Below are 26,062 nucleotides of genomic sequence, written 5' to 3' on the forward strand. Positions count from 1 at the left end.
AAGAGAAATGTCATGCTCACTCTCTGGGGTAAACGTCAACATTCACAAAAGTGAAGGATGAATATGCAAATACCGAGAAAGCAAGATGAAGAAATGATCAGATGGAATGGGGGCAGCGAGCAGGAATTTCTCACCTACTCGATTGCGCTTCGAGGATTCCTTCCTTCAGTTCTGCTCAGTACGAGGCTTCTCTCACCTCTCTGGATCTTCGATTCTTCGAGCTCGATCACGATAAGGGATCGCTCTCTCTGCTAAATTTGTTGTTCGAACTCCATCTTTAGGGTCTTAATTGATCTGTAGAGTCTGTTATTTGATTGCTAGGGTTTATGATTAGGATTTTGGATGTTGAGTTCTGATTTTGCTTCTCAGTCCTCTTTAGATGAGATCCAGTTTACATGAATTGGAAGCTAAATTTCATATCTGAGCTTGATGTTTCATTATACCTGTTGTTCCGAAGGAAAACTTACATTAGAGAAGTTGTTCATTTTTTTTTTTTTTAAAGATAAACTAAGCTGCCATGGAGATGGATCTTGGGCAGCCTGCTGGGTCAAATTGGAATAGTAATATAGGTGGAGGTGGAAATGAAGGGCCTGATCGGGACGGGGACATTACGGACCCTCCCTGTAATACTAATGATAGAATTGAACCACATGTAGATGGAACACAATCAAATGTTAGAGACACGGTGTTTGGAGACGAGGGGAATGTGGATCGTCTGAAATCTGTAGAGCTTCATGATGGCATGGATTTCGAATCAAAGGAGGAGGCTTTTTCATTTTATAAGGATTATGCGAAGTCGGTGGGGTTCAATCCAATTATAAAGGCCAGCCGCCGGTCGAGAATATCTGGGAAATTTATCGATGCCAAATTTGTCTGCACCAGATATGGTAACAAACCAGAGTCTGCTGAGGAACCCGCTTCGACCTCGGAGAACTTGACGTTTCCTGTCAAGAAGAAACGGGGGAGGATTAACCGGTCTTGGGAAAAGACGGACTGCAAGGCTTCCATGCATGTGAAGCGGAGGCCTGATGGAAGATGGATAATTTGTAGTTTCATAAAAGAGCACAATCACGAACTCCTCCCTGATCAAGCGAGCTACCCCACTGGTCATGGGGATCCAGATATCCGCGAGAATGACCGAGATGCTTTGCAGGCGGGCCAAGCTAAGCAGATGTATATGATGGCCAAACAATTCAGTGGCAGTAAGAAACCTCACAATCAAGTGGGGCATTTAACGAATCAACACGAGTGTGAGGTGCACTTACGATTGGATGAAGGAGATGCTCAGGCTCTGCTTGACCATTTTCTACGTATGCAAGAGGAGAATCCTAACTTCTTTTATTCACTGGACTTGAATCAACAGCATCGCCTGCGGAACGTCTTCTGGGTTGATGCAAAAAGCAGGCTTGATTATAGGCATTTTGGTGATGTGGTCTTCTTTGACATTGTGTACATAAAAAATGAATACAAGTTGCCATTGGTTTCCTTTATTGGTGTGAATCATCACTTTCAGTCCCTGTTACTCGGATGTGCTCTGGTTGCCGATGAGACTAAGTTGACCTACACTTGGCTGATGAAGGTGTGGCTCAAAGCAATGGGTGGGCGTTCCCCACAGGTGATGCTCACCGACCAAGATATTGCTCTTAAGGAAGCCATAGCAGAAGTCATGCCTGATTCTCGTCACTGTTTTTGTCTGTGGCATATCCTGAACAAGGTACCTGAGAAGGTCAATTATGTTATAATGCAGGATGAGAATTTCAGGAAGAAGCTCGATAAATGCATCTTCAGGTCTTCTACAAATGAACAGTTTGAACGAAGGTGGAAAAAAATAGTTGATAGATTTGGTCTAGGAGCAAACATGTGGTTGTTGTCACTATACGAAGATCGTGAGCAGTGGGCTCCGACATACATGAGGGGCATCTTTTTGGCAGGGATGTCTAAGGCACAGCGGTCAGATGGTGTGAGCTCTTTCTTTGACAAGTTCATGCAGCGGAGAACTACCTTAAAAGAGTTTTTGGAGCAATATGGAGATATTTTACTAGAAAAGTATGAAGATGAAGCAAAATCAGATTTTGAGAGTTGGCGTAAACAGCCTGCTTTGAAATCTCCGTCACCATTTGGGAAACAAATGGCGGCTGTGTATACTCATGAAGTATTCAGGAAATTTCAGGCTGAAATCCTGGGAGCTGTTGCCTGTCATCCCAGGAAAGAAAGCAAAGATGGACGAGTCACGAGTTTCAGGGTCCAAGATTTTCAAGAGAATAGAGATCATATTGTAGTGAGAAATGAAGCAACTGCAGATTTATCATGTTCTTGCCATTGCTTTGAATTCAATGGTTTCCTTTGCAGACATGTATTGATTGTTCTGCAAGTTTGTGGTGCATATCGCATCCCTTCGCAATATATATTGAAACGCTGGACAAAGATTGCAAAAAGTAGATATTCTATGATCCAAGAGCAGTCCGTTGTTACATCTAGAGTCCAAAGGTACAACGATATATGTTGGCAGGCACTTAAGTTGGGGGATGAAGGGTCTTTGTCTAAACAAAGTTATGACACAGCACTAAGCGCACTTGAAGAAGCTATAAAGAAGTGCAGTAGTCTGAATGACTCCATTAAGTATGTGCCAATTTTGCAACCTAGTCACGAAAGTCATGACCTTGCGAAAGTTGACCACGACATTGGATCCACTGAAAAAGAGAAAAAGCATAGCATACCTGAAGAAGGAAAGGTTTGTTTACTTGGTCTCATAAATCCTCGTATTTTCTAACCATAAAGAAATAATGACAAGACAAAGTATACCTAAAATTAAAATGCTTACATTTTCTGCGACTTTTTAGATTCAGAAAGGGGCAGAGGTCATCAGCTTTGGGAGGATAACCTGAATTGGCAAGCAAATGGTATGAAGGACCCAATTTATTTTGTCGAAGAATACATATTTAATCATTAGTTGCTCAAAGTCGATTCCGCACTTGTTGTAGGGAATATCAAATTCACAAGCGTTGGCACCTCATTGATTCAAGGCTCGAGAGAGCACGCGAGTTCGTGCAAGAAAAATTGAAGTCAAAAAGCCTTTTTCTGGTGATAGCTATAATGTCCAGACAATGAATGGTATAGCATGTAATAATTGTGGTCTGTTTCTCTACATTGGAAAGAATGTGCTTTTATCTATTCCTTGTTTTGTGTTAAAAACAGATGAACTCAGTGTCCAGTGGTGCTAACTATTGTCCATGGGCATGGCATGCAAGGGCAGGTACCATAGTAATTTTGTCAGTTTCTTCAGATTTGTACTTGAAATTTAGCGCGGGACGCACGACATTCAATTTTGTTTAGGGCAAATCAAACTCTATGACCCATGCAGGTCCCTCAGCTAATTTCTCAGCAAAGGATGCATGGGATAGTATGTTACTCCAGTTGTTGGACTGATCAGAACTCTGCCTAGTGTAAGGCTAGGTGAAGAGGGCGCCAGTTGTACCAAGAAAGAGTGTTACACTTGAAGACCATTTCCTTCTAGCAAGCAACCAACTATGTCAAAGACCTGGCTGGTTAACAATGGATTTATGTCATGTTATGCATTTAATGGTGATACCCTGTTTTATGCTTAGTTGGGCAAGGGCATTTCAGACCTCATACTGCCTGTTCCGATATTCAGGTAGTCTGAAATATATGGATTACTTTTTCTAATTTGCTGACTCTTTGATTAGTTTCTTTCGTAAATTGATATTGTGCCCTCTTCTAATGCAGAATCGATCCAATGGATGACCCTGTGCAATTCTTGAAGTGACATCAAAAGATTTGCATGAGAACATGTTAGTCAATGGCATCTAATGCCCATGCTTTTGATGATAAATTTATGCTGTCCTACAGTCTTACCTAAAATGTGGTAAGATTACGTGTACGCGCGTGTATTTGTCCATTTGAAATATAGGTTTATTTACATTTCATTTTGGTATTTTCATCGCCATTCCCTTTGGTCGACGCAAGGAAGTCTCGCAATTTATAATTGCTGAGAAGAAAGCTCCAAATTGTTTCTTTTGTTTTTTGTTCTTTTTCCAATGAGTTACCAAAGTTCATCATATGATCCTGACTGAATCTTATCCGAAATTTCTACTGAGTAATTAATAGTCTGTGACAAGCATTAGAAAGAGTAGCTAGAGACCATTATTTAGTAGAATCTTTACTTTGGTCTCTCAGTGTATGTGCCTTTGAAGGGTGATAATTTCATTCTCTTATGGCAGGAAATCTACTGTCCCAGTCTAAAAGAGCCTCTCTCAACGTAGAGTTCTTGAAACAGTGAAAATTCTCATCAAAAGGCTGAATTTGTGTGAGTATGAGGCTTACCAAGGAACTTACAGGAGGTACTGCAACAGCTATCCAACACCATGGATACTTGAGGTTTTACATGCTGCCTCATTTTTGTTTATTTTGGCTCCCTTTGTTTTGCATTACTGGTTTTTCCTGTAAAAAAGTATATACATAGTAAAATTTTCTGAAAAATAATTCTTTTTCTTGTTTTTAGTAAATATTTTGTGGTCTGAAGATGTGCGACTGGCGACCTTGCTAGCACCTAAGCTCCCAACATTGCGGGTGAAAGTGTGATTAGTACGAATAGGCAGAACCACGGAAAACAACTTATAGAGGTTGACATCTTGAGTTTCTGTACATTACATAAAACCTTTATACTGACTTTTTCAGTTTTCTGACAACCATGGTCGATGACTTTTCATTGTAAAAGTACTTCTAATCTAAGAATGTCAGCAATATTATATTCGTAAAGTAATGATATTTGTTGAAAATAATGAGTGGCTTATCTCAAATATCCTAAGAAATATAAACTGTCGTGATTATAAGATCTCATCCTCCTTTGCATTGGTGGTGTTGCTCTTGCAGAAGTCTCTGACATTGTGGTTGGAGAGGAAAGACATTCAACTAAGCCTTCCTTGCGGTTGGTACTCGCTTTTATCGTGCTAAGTCAATGGATAGCAATTTTCTACCCCATCAAGCTACCAGACTCCAAGTCGGTGGACTGAAGATTCTATATGAACTCTTCTCAATGCAGTGAAAACTCGTGTCCTGTATTCTTAGAGGTTCTGTCACCTGCAATTGTGGAGACAAAGCCTTGAAGCTTGATATCGGTGGTTGAAGTTTAGACATGCCACTGGACTTCAAACTCGGAGGGTCGAAAATTGTCTGTCAGATTCATTGCCGAAATATGAATGCCAGGAAGACCAAGATGAAATTACACGGTCACATGAATTGTCCATGAATGATCGTGTCAAATGCTGTCTTCCTTTCTATGCATGTAATTTGGTATATCTTGTGCATGGTCTGGAAACGTACCAGTGATCATGGTTGTGTAAATTTTTCGTTTTGCTCCCTGAAGTTTTCTCATTTTTGAATTGCCCCCTGTTGTTTCAGCTGTCTCATGTTTCCCCATGCTTCATGAATATACCATAGTGTATCCTAAGTCAACATTGTTATGCTGCAAGAAATGGGAGATTCAGCTTATCATATTCTTATTACATAAAATTAAACGATATGATACGGAAAAAAATATTGTGGCTGAAATGGCCATTTTCCGGATCAAATGTGATCTTTTCACAAATGTGACCATGTGAGTCTTTTCGGTTATATTTTCTTTTCCATCTTTTTTTCTGCCCTCATGGTAGTGCTGGAGGTGCTGGAATAACTTGAAAAGAAATTTGAAGTGTTGGGGGGAATTTGAACAGGACAAATACTATAGGGATGCAGATTGCGATTAACTGAAAGCTTGCGACGGTGTTGCTAAATGCTACGACAACGGCTGATTGTTTGATTACGTGGCGCAATATAAATGGGTGAAGAGAAGATCGCATCGTCAGACGGAGTACTGGATCCCGGCCTCCACGTTGTGAATCGCAAATGACAAGTTGTGGGCACTGTTTGAATTCGCATCCCTCGTTGTCAACGCCGTCTTGTCTCCGACAAAATTAATTTCATCTCATTTATGTACATACATGATACATACATTGGATATATGGACATATCAAAATCAATCAATTAATAATATATATAATCTTTTTGAAAGAAAAATATGATATTAATGTTGGCGTGGTTGGTCGAATTATTTTTGAAAATTGAAAATAAAGAGTTAATAAGAAAGACCCACATTCATTTCATTTACTCCTTGCACGTTATCTAAGACGATAAGGGTTTATTCTTTTCTTTTGAAATGAAGAAATAGTTTAATCCCAATATACAATTGCAATTTACATCGTAACTATGTAAACATGATACTGCATGTAATGATAGGTCATGATCAGTTTCAATTTATTAATAATCTATATCTATATCTGTACATTAAAAGAGATGGAAAGCGTAGGAGGATGCCACGGGCATCGAGTGCTCTTGGTCCAGTGAATAATATTACTTGTTTGGGTGTTTATCAACTATCAAATATGATTATTCGATCAGTTGTTCTCATACTAACAAAAATCTTTTCACACAAAATCCTTTTTCTTATTATTTTCGTACCAAATCCCATCATAATAGGTCGGTTACACCTACAACGACGATATAAGTCCAACATTCTTAGTTTAGAAATGCTGAATCTTATCTCCATATTATCATATGTTGGGGCTGTTCGAACGGTATAGATTCGTTGGCTTGGAATATAACAGTCGGAGCACTAACCATTTATATACCATTGCACTTGATGGGATAATTCACTTTGAGTGCATTGTGTGGCTGCTGGTGGATGCCGTGTTCCGAGAAACTAGAGAGATCATCAGTGATAATCAAGTTTGCTTGTAATATATTATTAGTTATATAGGTTTAGAAGTTTACGAAATAATAGAGAAAGATTTGTGCTATGCACATTCTTCTATTGATTGGAAGCGTCTGTGGAACTTGAAAGTGCGTGAACGACTGAAAAATTATATATGGAGATTTGCGAGTGAATGCCTCCCCTAATTCTCCCAAAGTGGAAATACATGCCTACTTTGTCAAATCGGTTTCGATAATTTTGCCAACTTCTACAGTGAATGCATATTTTATCGTGTCATGTGGAGGGAATCACCATGGCATTTCATTTCAGATAATTTCCCATCCTCTTCCCCTGCCAATGTTGTAAATTTCAATATTCGCCCCCCTACACTTCTATTGTGTAATCGTATTGATCCTATATCTTTCACATGTTATGGAATCATTGTTCTTAATACTCTGTGGAATCTAAGGAACAAATGTCTATTTGCAGGGGCTAAAGCTGATATTACTCTTGTCCAGTAACGAATTCGAAAATCATATAATGGGCATTCAAGAGGAAAGGTCCATTGCAGTCCCCTTAGCCTTGACTGCCCCATACACTGTCACCTAGCCCCTAGCACCATCACAAACAACCATGATGCACAACCAGATTTCACAAGCAACTCCTTCCCTAATTCCATCATGCTTGCAAACTGGGATGCTTTCCAACTTCCCAACCATACTAACCAGGGCCCTATGAATGTTACACCCTCTATTTTACAGCCCCCACTACCTGGATGGTGTAAGATATACACTGATGCAAGTTAGAGAGGCTCCAATGTAGCTGTCGCTTGGGTGGCCCAATCCTATAATGGAGAAATTCTTTGATCATGGTCTCCCCAGCCTTAGCAGCAACCCCGCTCCAAGCAGAAGCACAAGCGATCCTTCTTGCTACCTCACTGGCCCTCAACTTGAACTGCTTGAAAATTTTGGCTAGTTAGTGATGCTTTAATAGTAGTTAATGCTTTGCGTAGCTCGGGGAACGTCCTCTGAGTAATTAGGAATATCATTCTAGGCATTTTGAAGCTTCTCTCTTGTTTCTCAGAGTGGTAATGTACTTGGATCTCCCACACTTTGAACCCTCAAGCGCATGATCTATGCCGATTTGGCAACAAATAAAAAAAAAAGAAGAAGAAAGAACAAACTAGTTATTAATCAAAAGTAGTCAAACTAATTATACTTATAATATTAATATATAATTTCTATGTTTGATTTCATGTATAATGCCTATGGGCCTCCATTGTAATCGAAAAAAAGAAAAAAGAAAAATGTCTATACTTGATTATATGTCTCATAATTCTATTTATACCCTTTTTAGCATCATTTTCTTTATATATTAGCAATGAAAGACATGCATGATTTAATACAAATATTTTTTAGATAAAATTCATCATGTTTATATATTGTAATGCTTTTAAAATAATCAAATTTGATGCCTTAATTATGTAATATAAGTGCATCATTACTTATTTTTTAAACTTAAGCGAATGTTTTGCACAAGATTTTAATAGGATTGTTATTCTCTTGACTTTTTTTCCCTAATTTTTTGGACATGCTTTAATTTCTATCTCTGCTTTTTTAACATCTAAATGTATATGAGAGATTATTGGGTGATCCTATCTCGCTACATGGCATGAGAAAGAACTAATTAAATTGCAATAAACTAAATAATAAGTGCTAATCACTCGATTAACTGTGGTAAGTCTTCTTAATTGAAGTAATCTTATTGGTTCTTCCTCACCACATCATTATGAGGTAGGATCATTCAAAATTTTCTCATTAGCTTGACTTCATTTATTACTATATAAATATAATAAAACAGGGAAAATTTTTAGCCTTAGTTATTACAAGTTTTTTCTTTTTATTTTTGGATAGTTACCTTAGCAATATTTTTTAAAAAATATAAAAAGGAAACTCTTCTAACATGGTTTACTTGATGTAAATATAACATAAACATATATTTATATATTGTATACTTATTTTACATAGACCATCCACTTTATAAATACAATTGATATACACATACATGCATATAATAAATCATATAAATTATTAAAGTAATTAGCATATTAAATATTTTCAGAGTCAAGTGCTTGAGTATTTCTATTTTAAGTTAGTTAGCAAAAATATTTTGTTGTCCTAATAAATTCATTTGTCAAAATTATACTTTTGAGGCCACATATTGTAATTTTTATGATTTATTGATTTAGTTATTTAAATATAGTCCATTGTAATTATTACATGCATTTTTCAATCAAATGTTTTGAATATTCGAAATTTTACTCATATGAGTAACTATATTAACTTTTTTAAATAATCAATTTTTAAAGAATATATTGCCAGGGCCATAAGTTCCTTTTTTTTTCATAGGTTATGGAGTGTAGATACTTAAAATACTATATGCATATTATATACATTTTATATTTTTACTGTTATTTGATTTAATAATAAAATAAGGTTAATATTAATGCACATTTAATTTGCCAATTCTACTTTATTATATATACATATATATGATTAAGCTAGTAGCAGATAATTAATTATGTTATTTTAGTATGAACATTTTCGGGAACTGAATGTTACACTAACTTTCATCCTTCTCCCTTTCGTAATATAGATAGATAGATGTCTATTCGTCAGTTTTCATCTCTTCTAAATTAAGCGATAATATTATTGAAGAAAAATGAGATACATCTATTAATACTGTTCGTGAGGAGGAAAGTAGTTTGTCTTACTTTCCTTCTCCCATAATTGCCCTCCAAATATGAAATTAGAAAATCAATAACCATAAGATTGTAAGCAAATTATGTTTAAATGAGTAATTTTAATTTTTTTTCATTTACCAATTATCATCACTCCTCCCTTAATTTTCTCCCGCTCCCCCTCTCTCCTTCCATGAGGTCACGTTCCCTTTCTCTTTTTCCGCTCTCTCACTAATGTACTAATTTCTTTTTTAATTTTTCCTTGTCAATTTCATTAATTGAAATTTTCAATTAACATTTTTTTTACAATTCCCTATGAATAAATAGGATTATTACATTATTAGATATCTCTTCCTACTAATTAATAAAGGCCGAAGGCCTCATTCATCTCACTTTCATCTTCCGAAATTGCCCACATCATATTATATTTAACTAATTACGACCACAAAATTGAGGATAAATTTATGATTTTTCAGTTAAACTACGACCGCACTCATCCATTTTTCACTCCCTCTTTCTCCTTCCTCTCAATTTCAACCTCTATCTTTCTCCCATGTACGTGTATAACCTCCTTCCTATTTCTCTTTTACCCCTTTTTCGTGTATTCAATTATAAATCAATAAATTCCAAAATTACAGCATAACCAAAATATAATTGCGCATATTAGGATTAATGTCTAAGTATTTGATTTATTATCCGTGCATAGCATGGGTGGAGCTCTAGTATACATTTATGTACATTTGTTTTTCGAAAAATCTCCAGTATTTTGAGCAAAAAGGGATGGTTAGGTGGCATGAGAGCGACACTACCCACAAGTGGTTAAATACTAGCTATTTCTACCTTTTCTATTGAAATTTTTATTTTGGTGATGCAAGTTATGGGCCATGAGATTGAAGTTGCCATCAATCAGTATCAATGTAAAGGACAAAGAACTGCTTAAGATGTAGGGATGATAAGATTTGAAATGAATTTAGTGAAAAATGGTTCTTGAGAATATGTAAATTAAAACAAGAACATCAGAATTTCATTGTCCTCTCTCAATTTTCAGCGCATCCTTATTAGTTTACTCTCCAAATTGTTATTTTTTCGGTGTGCACCACTTGATATTCGGATGCCCAATAAGTCTCCTATTAATTCGGAATCGAATCAAATCGACTTACTAAGGAGTAAAATTTCATAATGTGGATTCAATTAAAAATGATATTTTTTTCGAATTGGATATTTAAGTTAGGTTTTTCTATATTCTATTTTAATTGGTAGAATTCAAAATTGAAAGTGGGGACATTCCAATCATATATACGAGCCAAATCCAAGTAGTTTATTAAGAAAAATAAAACAAAAAATAATTCCATTATTTAGGTTTGATACTCTATAGATTTGTCTACGCTAAAAAACAATTTCTGACCAGACAAATAGCAATTAGAATATAATTGAACACAACTAATAAGATATGTCAATGTTTCCCAATATATATATATATATATATATATATATATATGATAACTTACAGGCGAATGATATCGTCGGTACATGCAGGTGACTGGGAATGGACTCAGCATCTACACTCGAGGGAATACAGTCAATATATTCTTCACCTAATCCACAGTCCTGAATTTGCTCTAACCGGGGCAATTCATTCTTAAGACATGTGCGGTTCTTATGTCAAGACTCGAGAGTGTATTTTTATCGGGACGGACTGCTTGATGGTTGAGTAGTCGATGTTCGATCTACTAGAGGTTGGCATTTCCCCTTTTCTGTCTTCTAAACAAAATTTGGTATTCTTGTCCTTCCTAATTAATCTTACCAATTATATCTACTCTCTAATATATTATCAAAGATGTCGCTGCTCCGTACAAATAACAGTTTTGCTAATAATTATAAGGGTAAATTTTCCAAAAAAAATTACCGTTTGAAGTTTTTTCCACATAAAATCAATTATTTGAAATTTGATTTTAAAAGATGTCTCATAAAACACTCACAATTGTCTATACATTTTTCAAGTCTAAATTTGAATGTAAATTCAAAAAGAGTGGATCGCATCTAAATCCAAGAAATGTATATGAATACATAAATCTCAAAGCAAACTCTCAATATTACTAATCAATAATAATATTGATGATTTTTTTTTTCGGTAAGGCGATTTCTTTATTTTTTTTATTGAGTGGCATTGGCATATAAGGCTTTTATGGAAAACTAGGATTGCTAATACTATTATATATATAGGAAATAAAAGATGAAATCTTAATACTTTCCTTTATTTCAAAAGAAAATCTCCTAAATATTTTCTTGTTTAATAAGATTTACTATTCTAGTTTAAACTAAAAAAATTCCGAAAAAAATTCCTAACTTAATTTCTATTTAAGTATCAAGACTTCTAGTCTTCCCTTCTCACTTCAGGAGAATCTTATATTTTTTCCGGTTACAATAGGAGACTCATGGCCTAATATAACGAAATGGAAATGAAATCTAAATAAAGGGGCACGGGTAGTCCCACTGATGAGAATCGAACCTGGAACCTCGAGGTTAACAGGTGAGTGTGTTGGCCACTGCACTACACCCCATTTCTTCAGGAGAATCTTATATTGATGTACATGAAATATAACTATTTGAGCTTGAATTTCTTGAGTTCAAAATTCATCTGCCTTAATAAACCGAAAAAATAAAATAAAATCATCCGCATTAATGGACTTCCCATCACTTCAAAAAAGTGTAACATTGAGGATGAAATTTAAGAAAAAAAGATGAAATCGAAAAAGAAACTAATATCGAAAAATAAAAAAGAGAATTTTCTTTTCTCTTTTGTTTCAAAATTATATTCGTAATTTTCGACATGGGAATGGGGCCCAAAAAAAGAAAAATTTAGAAAAACGCCTTTCCCCCGCCTGGCACCACAAGCCCATCCACCAGCTGCCGGAGAGCCCAACAACGGTCGCGATCACCTCACGAGGAGAGGTACGACCGTAGCTTCCCCTTCCGTCCTTCCACCGCATCGGTCGTCCTCTTCCTCCTTCTCTCTCTCTCTCTCTCTCTCTCTCTCTCTCAACATCACAGCTCCCTCTGCAAAACGACACCACCAATTCTTAACAATTTCCCCTGACCGCCATAACTGCTCCTCCCAAGCTTCCCATCTCTCTCTCTCTCTCTCTCTCTATCTCCTTCTCCTTCTCCATCTTCCTCGCCATCACGTAAACCTCCGGCATTCCGTCAGCTCCCTTCCTCTCTCCCTTCAAATGCAGCCGTCCTGTTCGTCGTTTGACTCAGCTCCTCCTCGTCTATTCACCTCCTTGTCGTCTTCTCATCTTCTCTCGGCCTGCATTGCATGAGCTCCTTCAATAGTTTCAGGTACCGCCTCTGTATATATATACATACGTACAGCTCAGCTGTTTTAGGAAGTTTCCAACCGAGAGAACGCATCCACGGCGATTGGTTGGCCGGGGAATTTGATGAAGGCAGCGGTGGCTCTGCGGTTCCGATAGGGACGAAGGAACAACATGCCGAGCATCAAAGCTCCAGGAATGAAGAAGGCCACGACCTTAACGGTTAGTCCATCTCCGCCTGGGATTGTGATTTTAGCCATTGAAAAAGCTGATTGTCTTGCCGGTTCCCCGTCTCTCCTTTTGCTCAATGCGGACAGGTTGCGGTCAAATGCAGGCCCTTGACGGAGCGGGAGCGCGGCCGTGACATTGTCAGAGTGCATGACGGGAAGGTCTGGCGCATGGATTTTCCTTTCCTAGTTTTTCTGATTTTTGAGCTGCATTCATTCATTTGGATTCCAAAAATGGAAAATCAGATTTTGATTTTAATTTTGATTGGAATAAATGGGCCCACCCTTGACTTTGTATGAGTTATGTTGTTTTGTTGTGGAAAAAAGTGGTATAAATGGGGTCCATTCTTTGACTTTGTATGAGTTATTTTGTTTTGTAGTGGGTAGAGTTAAGTTAGAATTGTGATTCTAAAATAAAATCTTGAAACCAAACAGGCCCTAAATTTGAGGTACGAGAATGCTGAAACCGATATGGTTCAATTCAATAATGTAGGAGGTGCTGGTATTGGATCCTGACCTCTCCAAGGATTACCTCGATCGCATACAGAATCGAACTAAGGAGAAGAGGTACCGATTTGATCATGCATTCGGACCTGAATCCTCAAATTTGGTATGCCTTCTCTAGCTTAATCCTCTGCTTTGGTTCTTTCAAAATTTAAAATTGCTTTCTGAGCTATGGCAGATTGATATGGGATGGTATACAGTTTTCATGTCAACTTATGTTTGAACTGTCCACGTTGTTAAAGGCATTGGAGGTAACTGAATAGAAAAATGCGATTGAGATGGTTCACGATTTCACTGTAGCTCATGGCTGCTTTTCAGATAGAAAGAAATTATTAGAGTAGCGGTAAATCCCATATATTATTGGGAATTAATCCCATCTTGTCGAAATATCCAGGATGTCTACAATAAATGTATATCTTCCACAATTTCTGGAGTTGTTCAAGGTCTCAATGCTACCATCTTCGCATATGGCTCTACTGGAAGGTAAATGAAATGCTCATTTAGTTGTGAATGCTTCTAACTTGCCTTCTTTCCGAAAGTTGAGGCACTTGCGTTGCTCTTTTACGACCTATAGCTTCTGCCGTGGTTGCCGATACATTTACCTGTCTAGCATTGTCTTTCCTTTCTAGTCGATGATTGACAGGCTCAACTTATGATAGCTCTCATCCTGATTGAAATATGCTTGCAAAAGTGAGCTTTCAATGAAGTGGGATATGGCATTACGTAGGATTTTATTCTTTGTATTCCTAGGAGCCAAACATTTTGATCCTTGCTTCTTAATCCTAAAACTTTGACAGGTTTGAGAAAATTCATTTTGCCAATTATACATGCTGAATATGCATGGTGAACAAAATTTTCATTTTAAAAGACAAGGTCCTGTGGTACTTCTTTCTTGTTAATTATAATCGTCCATGAAAAGCACTAGTTGTTGCCCAACATAGTACGTGTTCCGAAAGTTTTTGTGGATGGTTATTGCAGGAAAAGTGCATAATCAAGTCAAATATCTGCATTCCCATCTGACGTTGATTCCACACATTAGGTGTTCTAGTCCACCTGTCTGAAGCATATAGCTAGTTTTGAATTTCTTTCAGGAACTCCAATTGTGTTCTGTCTCCAAACTTTTCAAGCCGAATTATTTAGGTAATAATTGAATGATAGAAGTACTATTATTATTATTATTTTTTAGGTAATTAAGTTTACAGTGTCTTGTGTGTCGTAGCACTCTTCTGATCATTTTTGTTAGAGGATCTCATTCCACGGGATAATCTATACTATCATGTAAAGTCTCCGCATGTCCTCTATCATCTAATTTTCCTTTTTGATTTTGCCAAGGCTACACAACCTTCAAAACATTAGAAAGGCACTGATTAAGATAAAATGAGGATAGGATAAGAAACTTAACATAATAGCTACCGAGCCTCTATCTTGCCACACCTCTCTATATATTACTTCTCTACAGAAACTGCAATACCCATTCGTCTGTTACAAGTCACAAACAGTTTAGGTTTGTTTTTCTTATTTTTTTTAAATAATATTTCTTTTTGCATTAATTTTCCTTTTAACTTTAAAAAAATAAAATAAGCTGAAAATAACCATGTAAAGGCAACCATAAGAGGAAACTTTACAGATGTTAAATTTAACACTGTACGTGACATGAGAATGCCACTGGTGTGTTTGTATTTTTCAGTTACCTGTACTTCTTATGTTTTTCATTTAGATCTAAGCTTAAAAGTTTCCTCTGTGTAAACATCCAGCGGCAAAACATACACAATGGTTGGGACTAGAGATGATCCTGGTCTCATGGTTCTTAGCTTGCATACTATCTTTGAGCTTATCAACAAGGACAGCAGCTCGGATGAATTTGAAGTTAATTGTTCCTACCTTGAAGTCTATAATGAAGTAGGGGAAATATTCTGCTTTCCACAGTTGATCTTTTTATTTGATGTGTACAAACATATAAAATTTGATTTTTAATACAGGTTATATATGATCTGCTTGAAAAATCATCTGCTCATTTGGAATTGAGAGAGGATCCTACCCAAGGAATTGTTGTTGCTGGCCTAAGGTCAATTAAGGTTCTTTCCTTCCTTCCATGTGCATAATAGAGCAAACAAAATTTTGCTTGGAATGATAACTGCAATTACAGAATCTCTTGTCAAGTTTGACAATGGCCGGATTTGTAGTTCGCTTAGCTAATATATGAGTGGGATGATCTGATTTGAACTGTAAAGACTTTTGCTTCAAGTGATAATCATTTTGATAGTATTCATCTGGTTTAACTTTCACATGTTTTTAAGTGGATCAGAAGTGCATGGCAACTGGCGTGCATGCACAGACACCTCTCTCCCCTGCCCCCACCCAAACCTGTAATTGGGTTCCGTACATGTAGAGATGGGGAATAGAAACTAGCAAATAAACGAGATCAGGTGCTTAAAACAATCAAAGGGAAAATCTTTTTCAAGTTTCATCCTAAATGTTTGAACTAATAAGAAGTTGTGCTGACGATATATATATATAAAGGACTACTTTAAATCTGCATTTAGAGAGTAGTGTAGGATACATGACTTGCTGGAAAGTAAGTGCTGCAGCCTCATTCCACTTTCATTGTTTTCAAAGGATTTTCCCCGGAGAATATTTATTTTGGCTCTGGGGATAGCTGAGACTCTGCAAATGTTGTCCTGCTGATTCTTGCTCCTCTCAGTCAGAGTAATTTTTCTTGGAGGTTTGGTTTATTTAGTTTCTATCTCCAATTCAATCTTGGCATTTGAGCCACGATTCTATTCCAATATGATTGGCTTTTTGGTTATTAAGCTGTCAGCAGTACAGACTCCCACCAAAATAACCCTTGTTGGAGTTGCAGCGACAGTGTATTTTGAGACTCCCTTTCATCACTAGCCTAAGATAACATTGTTATTGGCCTGGCTAGAAAGTTTGGCGTTGCTTTACGAATTATGTACTCAGGCTTTATATTTCAATCATTTCTGATTCTTTGATTTAAATAGTTCTTGAGTAATCTGATTTCAGTTAGCTCATCCAGAGACTGGATTTTAGCTTGTCAGTTCTCTTCATGCATACCTTAGCTACTATCGGGTAGTCCAATTGCTTGTCATGATCTCATCTAATTAACAATCATCTTTGAGATATGCTGTTTTGTGCTGCTGTTTAGTACGTTAACTGAACATATGCTTGTTTAACTAGAGCAGGATCGCTTATTATCATGCTTTAGCAATCCTATAAAAGGATAGTTCCATTTACAAAGCTTTCTTGTTGATACAGGTCCGCTCAGCCGATAAAATACTTGAACTTCTGAATCTGGGGAACAGTCGGAGGAAAACAGAAAGTACTGAGGCCAATGCAACATCCTCAAGGTAAGGGGCTCATGGCCCATTCAACCTCTGGGCTTCCCTTTGCTTGCAGTAGATTCTTCAATTCACAAAATGTTCACTTGCAATGATGATATTTATCATGTAAGTTGAATTTCAACGAGTAGGCACAAACCAAGGTTTTTGATGAACAATAAAGCAACTTTTCTTATGTACTCATTTCTTCTGCAAAAGTAAATTTGTCTTCCTTTATACCTGATACTGAAGGTGAAGTTATATTATCTTTGTTGTGCTTCCTTATTTAAGCTTATACACTTCAAAAAAATGCATGAACATCGCCACTTTATGCAATGTGAAGTTTCATTGATTGTGGTCATAAAATAAGCATTTATGATCAGTCCCTTGAACTTTTTATCTACATTATCTACAAGAGGGAAATTTTTACCGAAAGTATACATGTGCAAATTTCAGTGGTAAAAGAGACATGCTTGTTGCTCGGCATGGGCTAACATAGCTGATTTGTCATAAATGATTTCAATCTCCTTTGCATGAACAGTTCCGGGATAGTCGATTATTGATTCTTATACGAGTACCACATAGAAGACAGTGTGAAGCGATCATGTTTACAGTTTCTTTTGTTGTTCTCTCTCTCTCTCTATCTATCTCTTTCCGAATGCAGATCACATGCAGTTCTAGAGATTACTGTGAAAAGGAGGCAGAAAAGAAAGTATCCAAATCAGGTCATGCAAGGAAAACTTGCACTTGTGGATCTTGCTGGAAGTGAACGAGCTTCAGAAACAAATAGTGGAGGGCAAAAGCTAAGAGATGGTGCTAATATCAACCGTTCACTGCTTGCATTAGCAAACTGCATCAATGCTTTGGGGAAGCAGCAAAAGAAGGGCCTCGCTTATGTCCCTTACCGCAATAGGTAATTGCATATGCAACCCTTGAGTTTATCCATTGTCTTGTACTGTGTATCCAACACTTAAAATTTTCTTTTGGAGAAAAAACTATTTCTAATTCCTAGATTCTCGCAGCAAGCTGACGCGGATTCTTAAAGATGGCCTTAGCGGTAACTCTCAAACGGTTATGGTGGCAGCAGTATCACCTGCAGACTGTCAGTATCACCATACAGTGAATACATTAAAATATGCCAATCGAGCAAAGGAAATAAAGACGCATATTCAGGTTAGAAAGCTTTGCCTGAAATTCTGCGTATGCTTCAGATTGAGGACATAAATGAAGTCAAGGCCATTATTGTACACGTATTCGGCGTCCTCTGTTGCCATTCAGCCCTTTATCTATTGGTCTATGAACATTTTAGCGGCTAACAGTGGTAGGAAAAAGTATTCCTGTTTTCCCCCTTGCTATCCTATATTTAATTTTCATAGGAATATTCTTGCATTGCCTTGAACAGGGGTCTAATATTTTGAATACGGTCCAACAGGTATTATTGCTCCTTTTGATAACATTCTCTGCCTAATTCGAACTAGTAATCCTTTGAGCACATAATTTAGAGCTGACAATCTTCCTAATCTGCTATATCTGTGATGACATGAACAAACTTTCCTTGATCTTTTCATCTTGATGTCAGTTGAAATTAATCTAAATTTAGATGTAGGGCTTGGCATCCAAGATTTTGGTGCAAACGACGACCTTTGATTTTTCAGATACAAAACTCAATTCCTTGCATTATCTTCTGATGCTCATTTTTTGGCTTTAGACACTTTTTGATTGATTTTAGGGTAGTCTGAAGACTGCTTTGCACTTTGTACTTGTCACATGCATAATATTGATGGATTAATTAAACGTAGGCATTAATTTTACTTTGCTGCTAATTGTGTTTGCAGAAAAATATCGGTACTGTTGATACACATGTATCCGACTACCAACGGATGATAGAGAGTCTTCAAGTAAGTTTTTGATGTTTCCATTTTTCTTCTTTTTGCTGTCAATGTACCTTCATATCATTATCTTACATGACGTGCTAAAACTATTGTGCGCTTGTAAAGGTTGAAGTTTGTTGTTTGAAGAAGGAGCTAGCTGAAAAGGAGTCGCAGCTAACTGTCAGAAGTACTGAAACAGCAGCAGATGATGAGCTTTCTTGGTTGAATGCATTGAGCTGTGAGACCAGCGAAAATGTCCAGGAGAGGATAAACTTACAGAAAGCACTGTTTGAGCTTGAAGAAACTAATATCCGTAACCGAACTGAACTCCGGCAACTTGATGATGCCATTGCAAAACAACAGGTGAACTTTGCAATCTTGCCATGATATTGATAAACTTTTCTTCAATATTTTATATATTTGCATTTACATTTTAGCTGAAACTCTGCCTTTAATATAGCACTTCATTTGATTGCACCTAATAGATTAGCCTCCTTATCTTGTCTTAGGCTATTGAAAAGGATGGCACAGTTGTGGAGGCTTTAAGAGCAAGGCGGCAACTCATTCTTGATAATATCCGTGACAATGATGAGGCTGGTATTAACTACCGTAAGGTGATGATTAACACCAGTATATTGATTTTATTTCTTTTGCTAGTCTTCTGGCACCTTGTCATACTGCTGTCCCATTTGAAAGCAGTCTTGGGTTTGGACCTCTAGTAATTGTTTCTTTTTCACTTTCTCAGGAAATTGAGGCAAATGAGAAGCTTCAATGTGAACTCCAACACAAGATCAATGAAGCTATCAATAACCACGGAAACAAAACCTACCTGCGCATCCTCAGTCAGTACAGGCTTCAAGTGAGTAAATCTAAGAATGATTTTCCTTCACTTGAGATTAATGACTACTCGTTCATTTGCTCTACCTCTATGTAAAACTTTTATTAAGTAGCACGCAAATGGAGAAAAATGTCCCCAGGCCGTGTACTGATTTTATCATGAAGAAATGTGGTTTGATTTTCTTTTATAAGAGAGGACCATTTTGTTTACATGTTTCATGTAAGGTGCATTAATCAGTGAGTTTCTTCCATGTATCGATCTCTTTCAATTTGCTTAGCTCAATACTTGCTTGAATCTAATATACAACTTCTATGCTTACAGGAGATGGCGAATACAGAGCTTCAGCTGGAAGTGGCAATGAGAGACCAAATTATTCACCGTCAACGCGATGCACAAAGAAATTTATGGAACTTGTTAATGGGTTTGGGGCTTGATGAGAGGCGGCTGTTGGATCTTGCCGCATGGCAAGGAATTCCGATGGAAGACTACATGATGGCTCCTTATATGGGTCTCTCCAATAAGAACCAATCACCAAATCCGGCTGTCCATAGATATATTCCTTCTCCATGCACAAGCCTTTCCTATTCAACATCATCTTCCAACTTTGAACACTATCAAAACTTCGAAAATGGATCCATGCGAAGAGGGAACTGGAACTCGTTTTGCAGGGAGGAGCGTCACATGTCGTATTATTTTCTCTCTGACAACCCCTCCCCATCGGCTCAACTGCAGACAAGGAAGAGCGAATGTTGGGTTAGTGGTAATTCAGGCTTGTGTTTGGACTCTCCTAATACCAATCCTCAAAATTCGGAAGATTCCAACGCAAAAATGGAATGTCGACCCCGGCCTTATGAAACCTGCTCATCAGTCGGGGCTCGTTCTTTAGGAGATCAGCACGAGGTATGTCTTAGAATATTCATGCCTGATTTCCAGCTTCATTTTTTTTTTTTTCCTTTCATTCTTTGATCATTTCCCAGAATTTCCACAAAGAGAATCTCAATAGTAAAAATTTAATGTGGTTAAAACGCTGTTTCTTTGTTATGTTGTTAATCCTCTCTGCAGGACCCAACCAATGATAATGGATGGTACCATCGCACAGATCGTAGTGTACATAGTAGTAGCGGAGATTCTCACTGTAATATGAGAAGGGAACATGTCGGTAGAACTGATGGGCCAGCGGGATGCAATAGCTTTACAGGGCAATGCTCAACAACTAGCTTTTCTCGGAATCCCATGAACTGCAGTGACTCATCTTACAATTTTCCTTCTTATGGGAATGTAAGGCCTTCTTCTGGTTCGTATTGTAGTCCGCAATCCGAAGTTCTCTCTTCAAACATCTTCACTCCCCGGCATTCCCGAATTAGTTAGTGATCCATCTTCCACGATATTCATTTTGTACCTTTAGCCACACGTACATATGGTAGGATTAGTATCTTCCTCCAAAACATGCTTTGATTTGATTGGCTCATGATCCTTTGTTCTGTAAAGGGAAGTAGCAAGGATTAGCTCTAAAGCGGCAGTTTTTTTTTTTTTTTTGTCATCATGCCATGGGAAGCTCATGGATTGAAGTAGTAATCTCTGTTTGTAAATATCGCGGTTGATCAAGGGACTGAATTACTTGATTCAGTCGCTGCGACCAAATTTCATCAAAATTCATTGTTTTGATTCAATATATCATTCTGATTCTCGATTTGTATCTTTTAGATGCGATATTTGTTTATGTTGTATTGCATCCTCGAGAGTTGCCTGTCATTAATCGGCTTTTCTGAGTGACCCATCATATTTGGCTGAATTACCTTTCAAGTCCAACGCATACCGTTGTCTAAATTTGACTCCATGGACTTCATTTTTAACTATTTTGCTTTTCGTTCATCTTCTCTCCCCTGAAAGGACTTTATCCTATGTATAGATAGATACACCCACATACATACACAAATATATGTATGCACGGAAATGAGTTCCTTACACACACGCGTGTATGTATGTGGAAATTTTCCTCCTTTTTAGGAGCGTACGGACGCTAATTTCAAGGGAAGTACGGATTAAGGGAATCGTTCATAAAGTCAACCGTCTAAAGAGAAATTGTGCTCCGGCCATCCAATGACATTTGTGGCCATTCTTTGACGAGTTAATAAAGCGAAGCTTTAATGATAGGAAATTAAGGGAGGCCACAGGAATTGACTTTTCTCATAGAAAGGCAAATCTTGCCTTTAATTATCGAGTAAACCCTAATCAATCCGTGGCTTAACCGTGGAAGCTACATCTGCACCTTTAAACAAATCTCAAAACCATCACATGCCAGAAAGAAATTTAAGGCAAAGAAAGCCTTATTTCCCAAAGCAGTATATATTATATGTCTCCTTCGTGCGTCTGAACAGTTGATTATAATAGCACTTAACTGAATATATGCCTCTCCGATTTTATGGTAGCGTGTGATTAGACCCGTGCACTACACGAGAGATATTATTCTGTGATCCGGGTGCATATGCACCGTTACCCTCGCGGATGTGACTGGCTAGCTGAAAAGTATTCTGTGAAACTAGTGTATGCTGTATGACAGATATCGTGCCGTGCATTATGAGTTAGATTGAAACTATATGTGAATGGGAATCGGATTAACTGGTTTTTTCAGTACGGTTTGGTTTAGGTTCGTATTATTTCAACCTTCTCATGGGTTAGGAGGAGGGTCTGACTTGCCTGCTCCAATGATGCCGTTTGCCTTCAAGCACTCCTCTTATCATTTTCTCTTTTCTTCGTTTTCTTTGTTATAATTAGTTTAGACAATTTTGATATAAGCAAATAATAGTTCAAGCATCGCTTTCAAAATTATATTAAGAAAATCCAGTTCAACCGTGCAAAGCTATTACTGATTGATATTGTTCTGTCTTTATTCGATTTTGAACACAGGAGACGACAAAATTGCCCTATAAAAAATTGACAACTTGGGGATTGTTTTTGATAATTCCTCTTTTCCAACATTATGGCTCAATTTGATTTCCCTCAATTGTAGATTAATTCCAATAATATTCAAAATTTGGCCTGACCCCACAGAGATTTCGATATCTAATTGTGTAATTAAGAATTCTTCCAAGTCTTAATCTTTAATTTTTAAACATGAGCGCAGCACATTAATCAATGTGATTTCTTAAAATGGGAAATCCCAAGTTCTTCAGATTGATTACATATGATTATTATTATTATCATTATTGTTTTTTTTTTGCGGCTACATATTCATGAACTAATAAACATAATGTATGTGAAACTGACAGAAGGAATTTAGTAATTTTATTGTAATTGATGATCGAAGCACACGCAATGCAGTCGACACAATTTTCAGTGTTTTCGACAATGTTCGTGGACAAAACACAATTGTAGGTTTAATTAATCTTATATTTGAACTATTACTTATTGCATTAACATTGGGAGGAAACATAAAGAGAACCGTACGTAAACCCATGGCCGTATTTGCTTCATCGGATATATTGTCAGATCACCTCGTCTATACATATCCTCCTCTCCTTTTATTTCGCTGAATATACATATCCTCCTCTCGCACATGCACATGCATATGCATGTAAATGCAAACGGTGATCGAGGGCTTCAACATGCTAGTATGGAGGTGAAGCCATGCGCAGTGAGGCACATAAGCCAGCTCGTTAATGAGGGCAATCGGTGGGGCTAGGCCTAACTCTCGTGCCGGATTAAATTTCGGAGAGGCCAGAGCCGCTTTTCTAAGAGATGCCTTACTTAAAAGTGAGAACGAGTTCGTCAATTCTCCTTATACAACTAGTAAATCATCCGCATACACTAGATATGGGAGTACAAAAATGATAAATAAATAAAAGGAAAGAAGAAAAAAGAGAAATGCAGACAATTACATCGATCGATGATCCATTTATTCAGTTGAATTGCATTTATACACTCATAAGATTCTAAATAGAGTCTTATTAATGATTGTTTCTTTAGGGGGAAAAATTAAATAACAAGATATGGTGAGGTTAGTAAAATACATTATTAGTTGATGAATTTTATTTGTAGTGTATCGATTTAAAATTCACTAGGAACATCGAGAAAAAGTGAATGGGCTTCAGAAAATTACTTCGAGTAAAATTGTAATGCCTGATGCGCCTAGATAGACACCTACCCAAATCGAGTTTGTGGTCTAGGTAGGAATTTTTCACGTGTGTACAGCTATATACACACACAATACATATATATATATATATATATATCGTGCTTCACGTGCTACTAATTAATTTCCCTTTAGTTTATTATTAATTATTATGCAATTTGATGGGCTCAATCACAGTCTATGTTTTCTCACTCTCCTCCATTTACGTTTCTCCATAAAACTAATGCGCAATTATTCAGGTGAGTTGTACTCCAATTTTCAGAGTATGATTGGGTTTTTTCTTTAACTTTTTATATTTTCTAAGATAAAAAAGATTATTTTCTCCGGTCAATAAGATCTGTTTATGCACTGGTATCTGTACAATTGCACGATTTTGCATGTCCCTGTAGTATTTATAAATATAAAAATATAGAATTTATCTCGATTATATTCATAATATTCATCCTTCCTTATATTTCCGCACGTTCATCAGGCTCTTAAAATTTTCTGTTGTGAAGAATTAGAATCAACAAAAACCAGGGATATCGATGATGAACCGGCACCTCTTTCCGGCCCAAAGCACTCGCCTTCCTTTGGCTCTCAAGACCCATACATAATTAATGGTTGGTGGGACTAGATAGTGAAAACCGAGTGTCTTGATTATTGACGTTCATCAGAACTTGTCGTCGGAAGTTGGCTGAGGTTGTTGAGCAATTTGGGGTCAGCATAGTTATTTTAGGGGTTATTGCACGCAAATTCCTCTTCGGCTAGTCCCATTCCCATCCCACAGTGCTAACATATATCCAAATTTATGTGCCGACCAAAAAGTCATAGTCCCTGGGGACATAAGTCTCTAGATGATTATGATTATGTCTATATTACATCATCACCTTATGTCTATATTACATCATCATAATTAATATATTGTACGGATTCGCTGGATAAAAAAATTGATAATGAAAGAAAGTGAATAAATAAATAATACAAACAAATAAATTAATGTCATTATAGAATTAGTAGATTAATATTCCTCAAAGATACGACTTTATCTTCGAAGATTATATGCGAATTTTTAATAGTTCAACTCTAAATATCATATTTACACTAATAAATAAATAAATTAATCGATATAATTAATGTGGACACTTGCCTTATGTTTTTCTCCAATTTTATCAATTTTTATTTCTAAAAATTATTTACAAATGATTTTGCATCCTTTTGAACTTTTTCCAGTTTTTTAAAATTATTTCTTTATCTCTCTCTGCTTTCCAGTCTACACCGTCCAAAATAATTTGAGAAAAAAGACTAAAGTAATATATAGTGGGACATACTCGTAAGTTGAAATTGCTCAATAAATATTATATATATATATATATATATATGTATATCAGAATACAAAAGAACGACGATAAGTACATGAAATTAAAATTGTTATAATGTCTATTGGTTTACAAAGTAATTGACAGAATATGCATTATTATATCTATCCACAAAAAAAAAGGATATGCTTTATTATGAATATCTTTTTGGAGAGCATACCTGCAAATACAAAGATAATAGAAAAGAAATAAGGGGAATGTAATTTAAGTAAGAAATGATGAGTGTCATAAGGATACAAATGAGAAGGAAATAAAAGTTAATGCAAATATATGAAAAGAAAAAATTAAAGTAAAAATATAACATGCAATGCGGCACCACGAGACTCAGATAAATTTTGAATTCCACGGTAGTGAACGGTGAAGGCCAAGTATCATAATTTATACACAACAACTTGGTGAAGTAGGAGGAGCATGATTAATTATAAGCGGAAATTACAAATATATTGATGTTATTATATTGTAATCATTGCATTGTACTTGTAGTTTAAGAAGAAAAATAACCAATTCCTTTCACCAAAAAAAAAACAAAAAATCCTCGTAAATACTTACTGCCTACACTTGATGCTAATTACTATATATCCTCATTTTCCTTATAGTGAATTGGTATATGTACTACTTAATTTTTGCTTACGAAGAAATTAATGTTTTCTCATTACCAAAACAAACATACGAGCAGAATTCAGTTTCAACCAATAGATTGGAAATATCTCGTATATTTTACTGATAAAAAAGAAATAATATGTGAATTAGCGCAATGAAACTCTAATTAAACCTTCATTCGAAAATCTAAGTTGTAATTATTTTTAAAATTATCACTACAGTTTAATTTCCTTTGCTAGCTATTTACATTTCTTTCTCTTTATCCTCATACTAAACTCTATCCGCGTGTACTGTAACTATACATTCATAGATGGACTGGTTTTCAAGAGGGAAGAAGAAATTAAAGGCGACAAAAATAATAAGCTAAAGAGTTGGAGATAAAATATGAAAAA

At 36.4% G+C, this 26,062-nt stretch overlaps 2 protein-coding genes across 12 annotated transcripts; both read left to right on the forward strand.

The window, feature by feature from the left end:
- Positions 1-111: 111 nt before the first annotated feature.
- Positions 112-5,467, forward strand: LOC116199969 (protein FAR1-RELATED SEQUENCE 4-like). Of its 11 annotated transcripts, XM_031530579.1 has the most exons (10): positions 112-2,731; positions 2,841-2,900; positions 2,982-3,111; positions 3,196-3,253; positions 3,362-3,652; positions 3,745-3,883; positions 4,239-4,395; positions 4,520-4,640; positions 4,891-4,945; positions 5,060-5,467. In XM_031530579.1, the coding sequence occupies exons 1-2, from the start codon at positions 518-520 to the stop codon at positions 2,883-2,885; spliced, it is 2,259 nt and encodes a 752-aa protein (XP_031386439.1). In that variant the 5' UTR covers positions 112-517; the 3' UTR covers positions 2,886-2,900; positions 2,982-3,111; positions 3,196-3,253; positions 3,362-3,652; positions 3,745-3,883; positions 4,239-4,395; positions 4,520-4,640; positions 4,891-4,945; positions 5,060-5,467. The 11 variants fall into 11 exon arrangements, with proteins under 11 accessions (XP_031386439.1, XP_031386435.1, XP_031386443.1 ...); XM_031530575.1 differs by having other exon boundaries at positions 4,891-5,467; XM_031530583.1 differs by lacking the exon at positions 4,520-4,640.
- A 6,925-nt stretch (positions 5,468-12,392) lies between these two features.
- LOC116198622 (kinesin-like protein KIN-8B) lies at positions 12,393-21,274 on the forward strand. Its single transcript, XM_031528816.1, has 15 exons — positions 12,393-13,024; positions 13,120-13,191; positions 13,523-13,639; positions 13,928-14,016; positions 15,288-15,432; positions 15,513-15,608; positions 16,810-16,901; positions 17,536-17,784; positions 17,894-18,044; positions 18,707-18,769; positions 18,869-19,105; positions 19,252-19,356; positions 19,488-19,601; positions 19,902-20,480; positions 20,643-21,274. The coding sequence occupies exons 1-15, from the start codon at positions 12,977-12,979 to the stop codon at positions 20,946-20,948; spliced, it is 2,463 nt and encodes an 820-aa protein (XP_031384676.1). The 5' UTR covers positions 12,393-12,976; the 3' UTR covers positions 20,949-21,274.
- Positions 21,275-26,062: the final 4,788 nt, after the last annotated feature.

Source organism: Punica granatum, chromosome 3 (assembly GCF_007655135.1).
Source record: "Punica granatum isolate Tunisia-2019 chromosome 3, ASM765513v2, whole genome shotgun sequence".
In the NCBI taxonomy this organism is placed as follows: Eukaryota; Viridiplantae; Streptophyta; class Magnoliopsida; order Myrtales; family Lythraceae; genus Punica; species Punica granatum.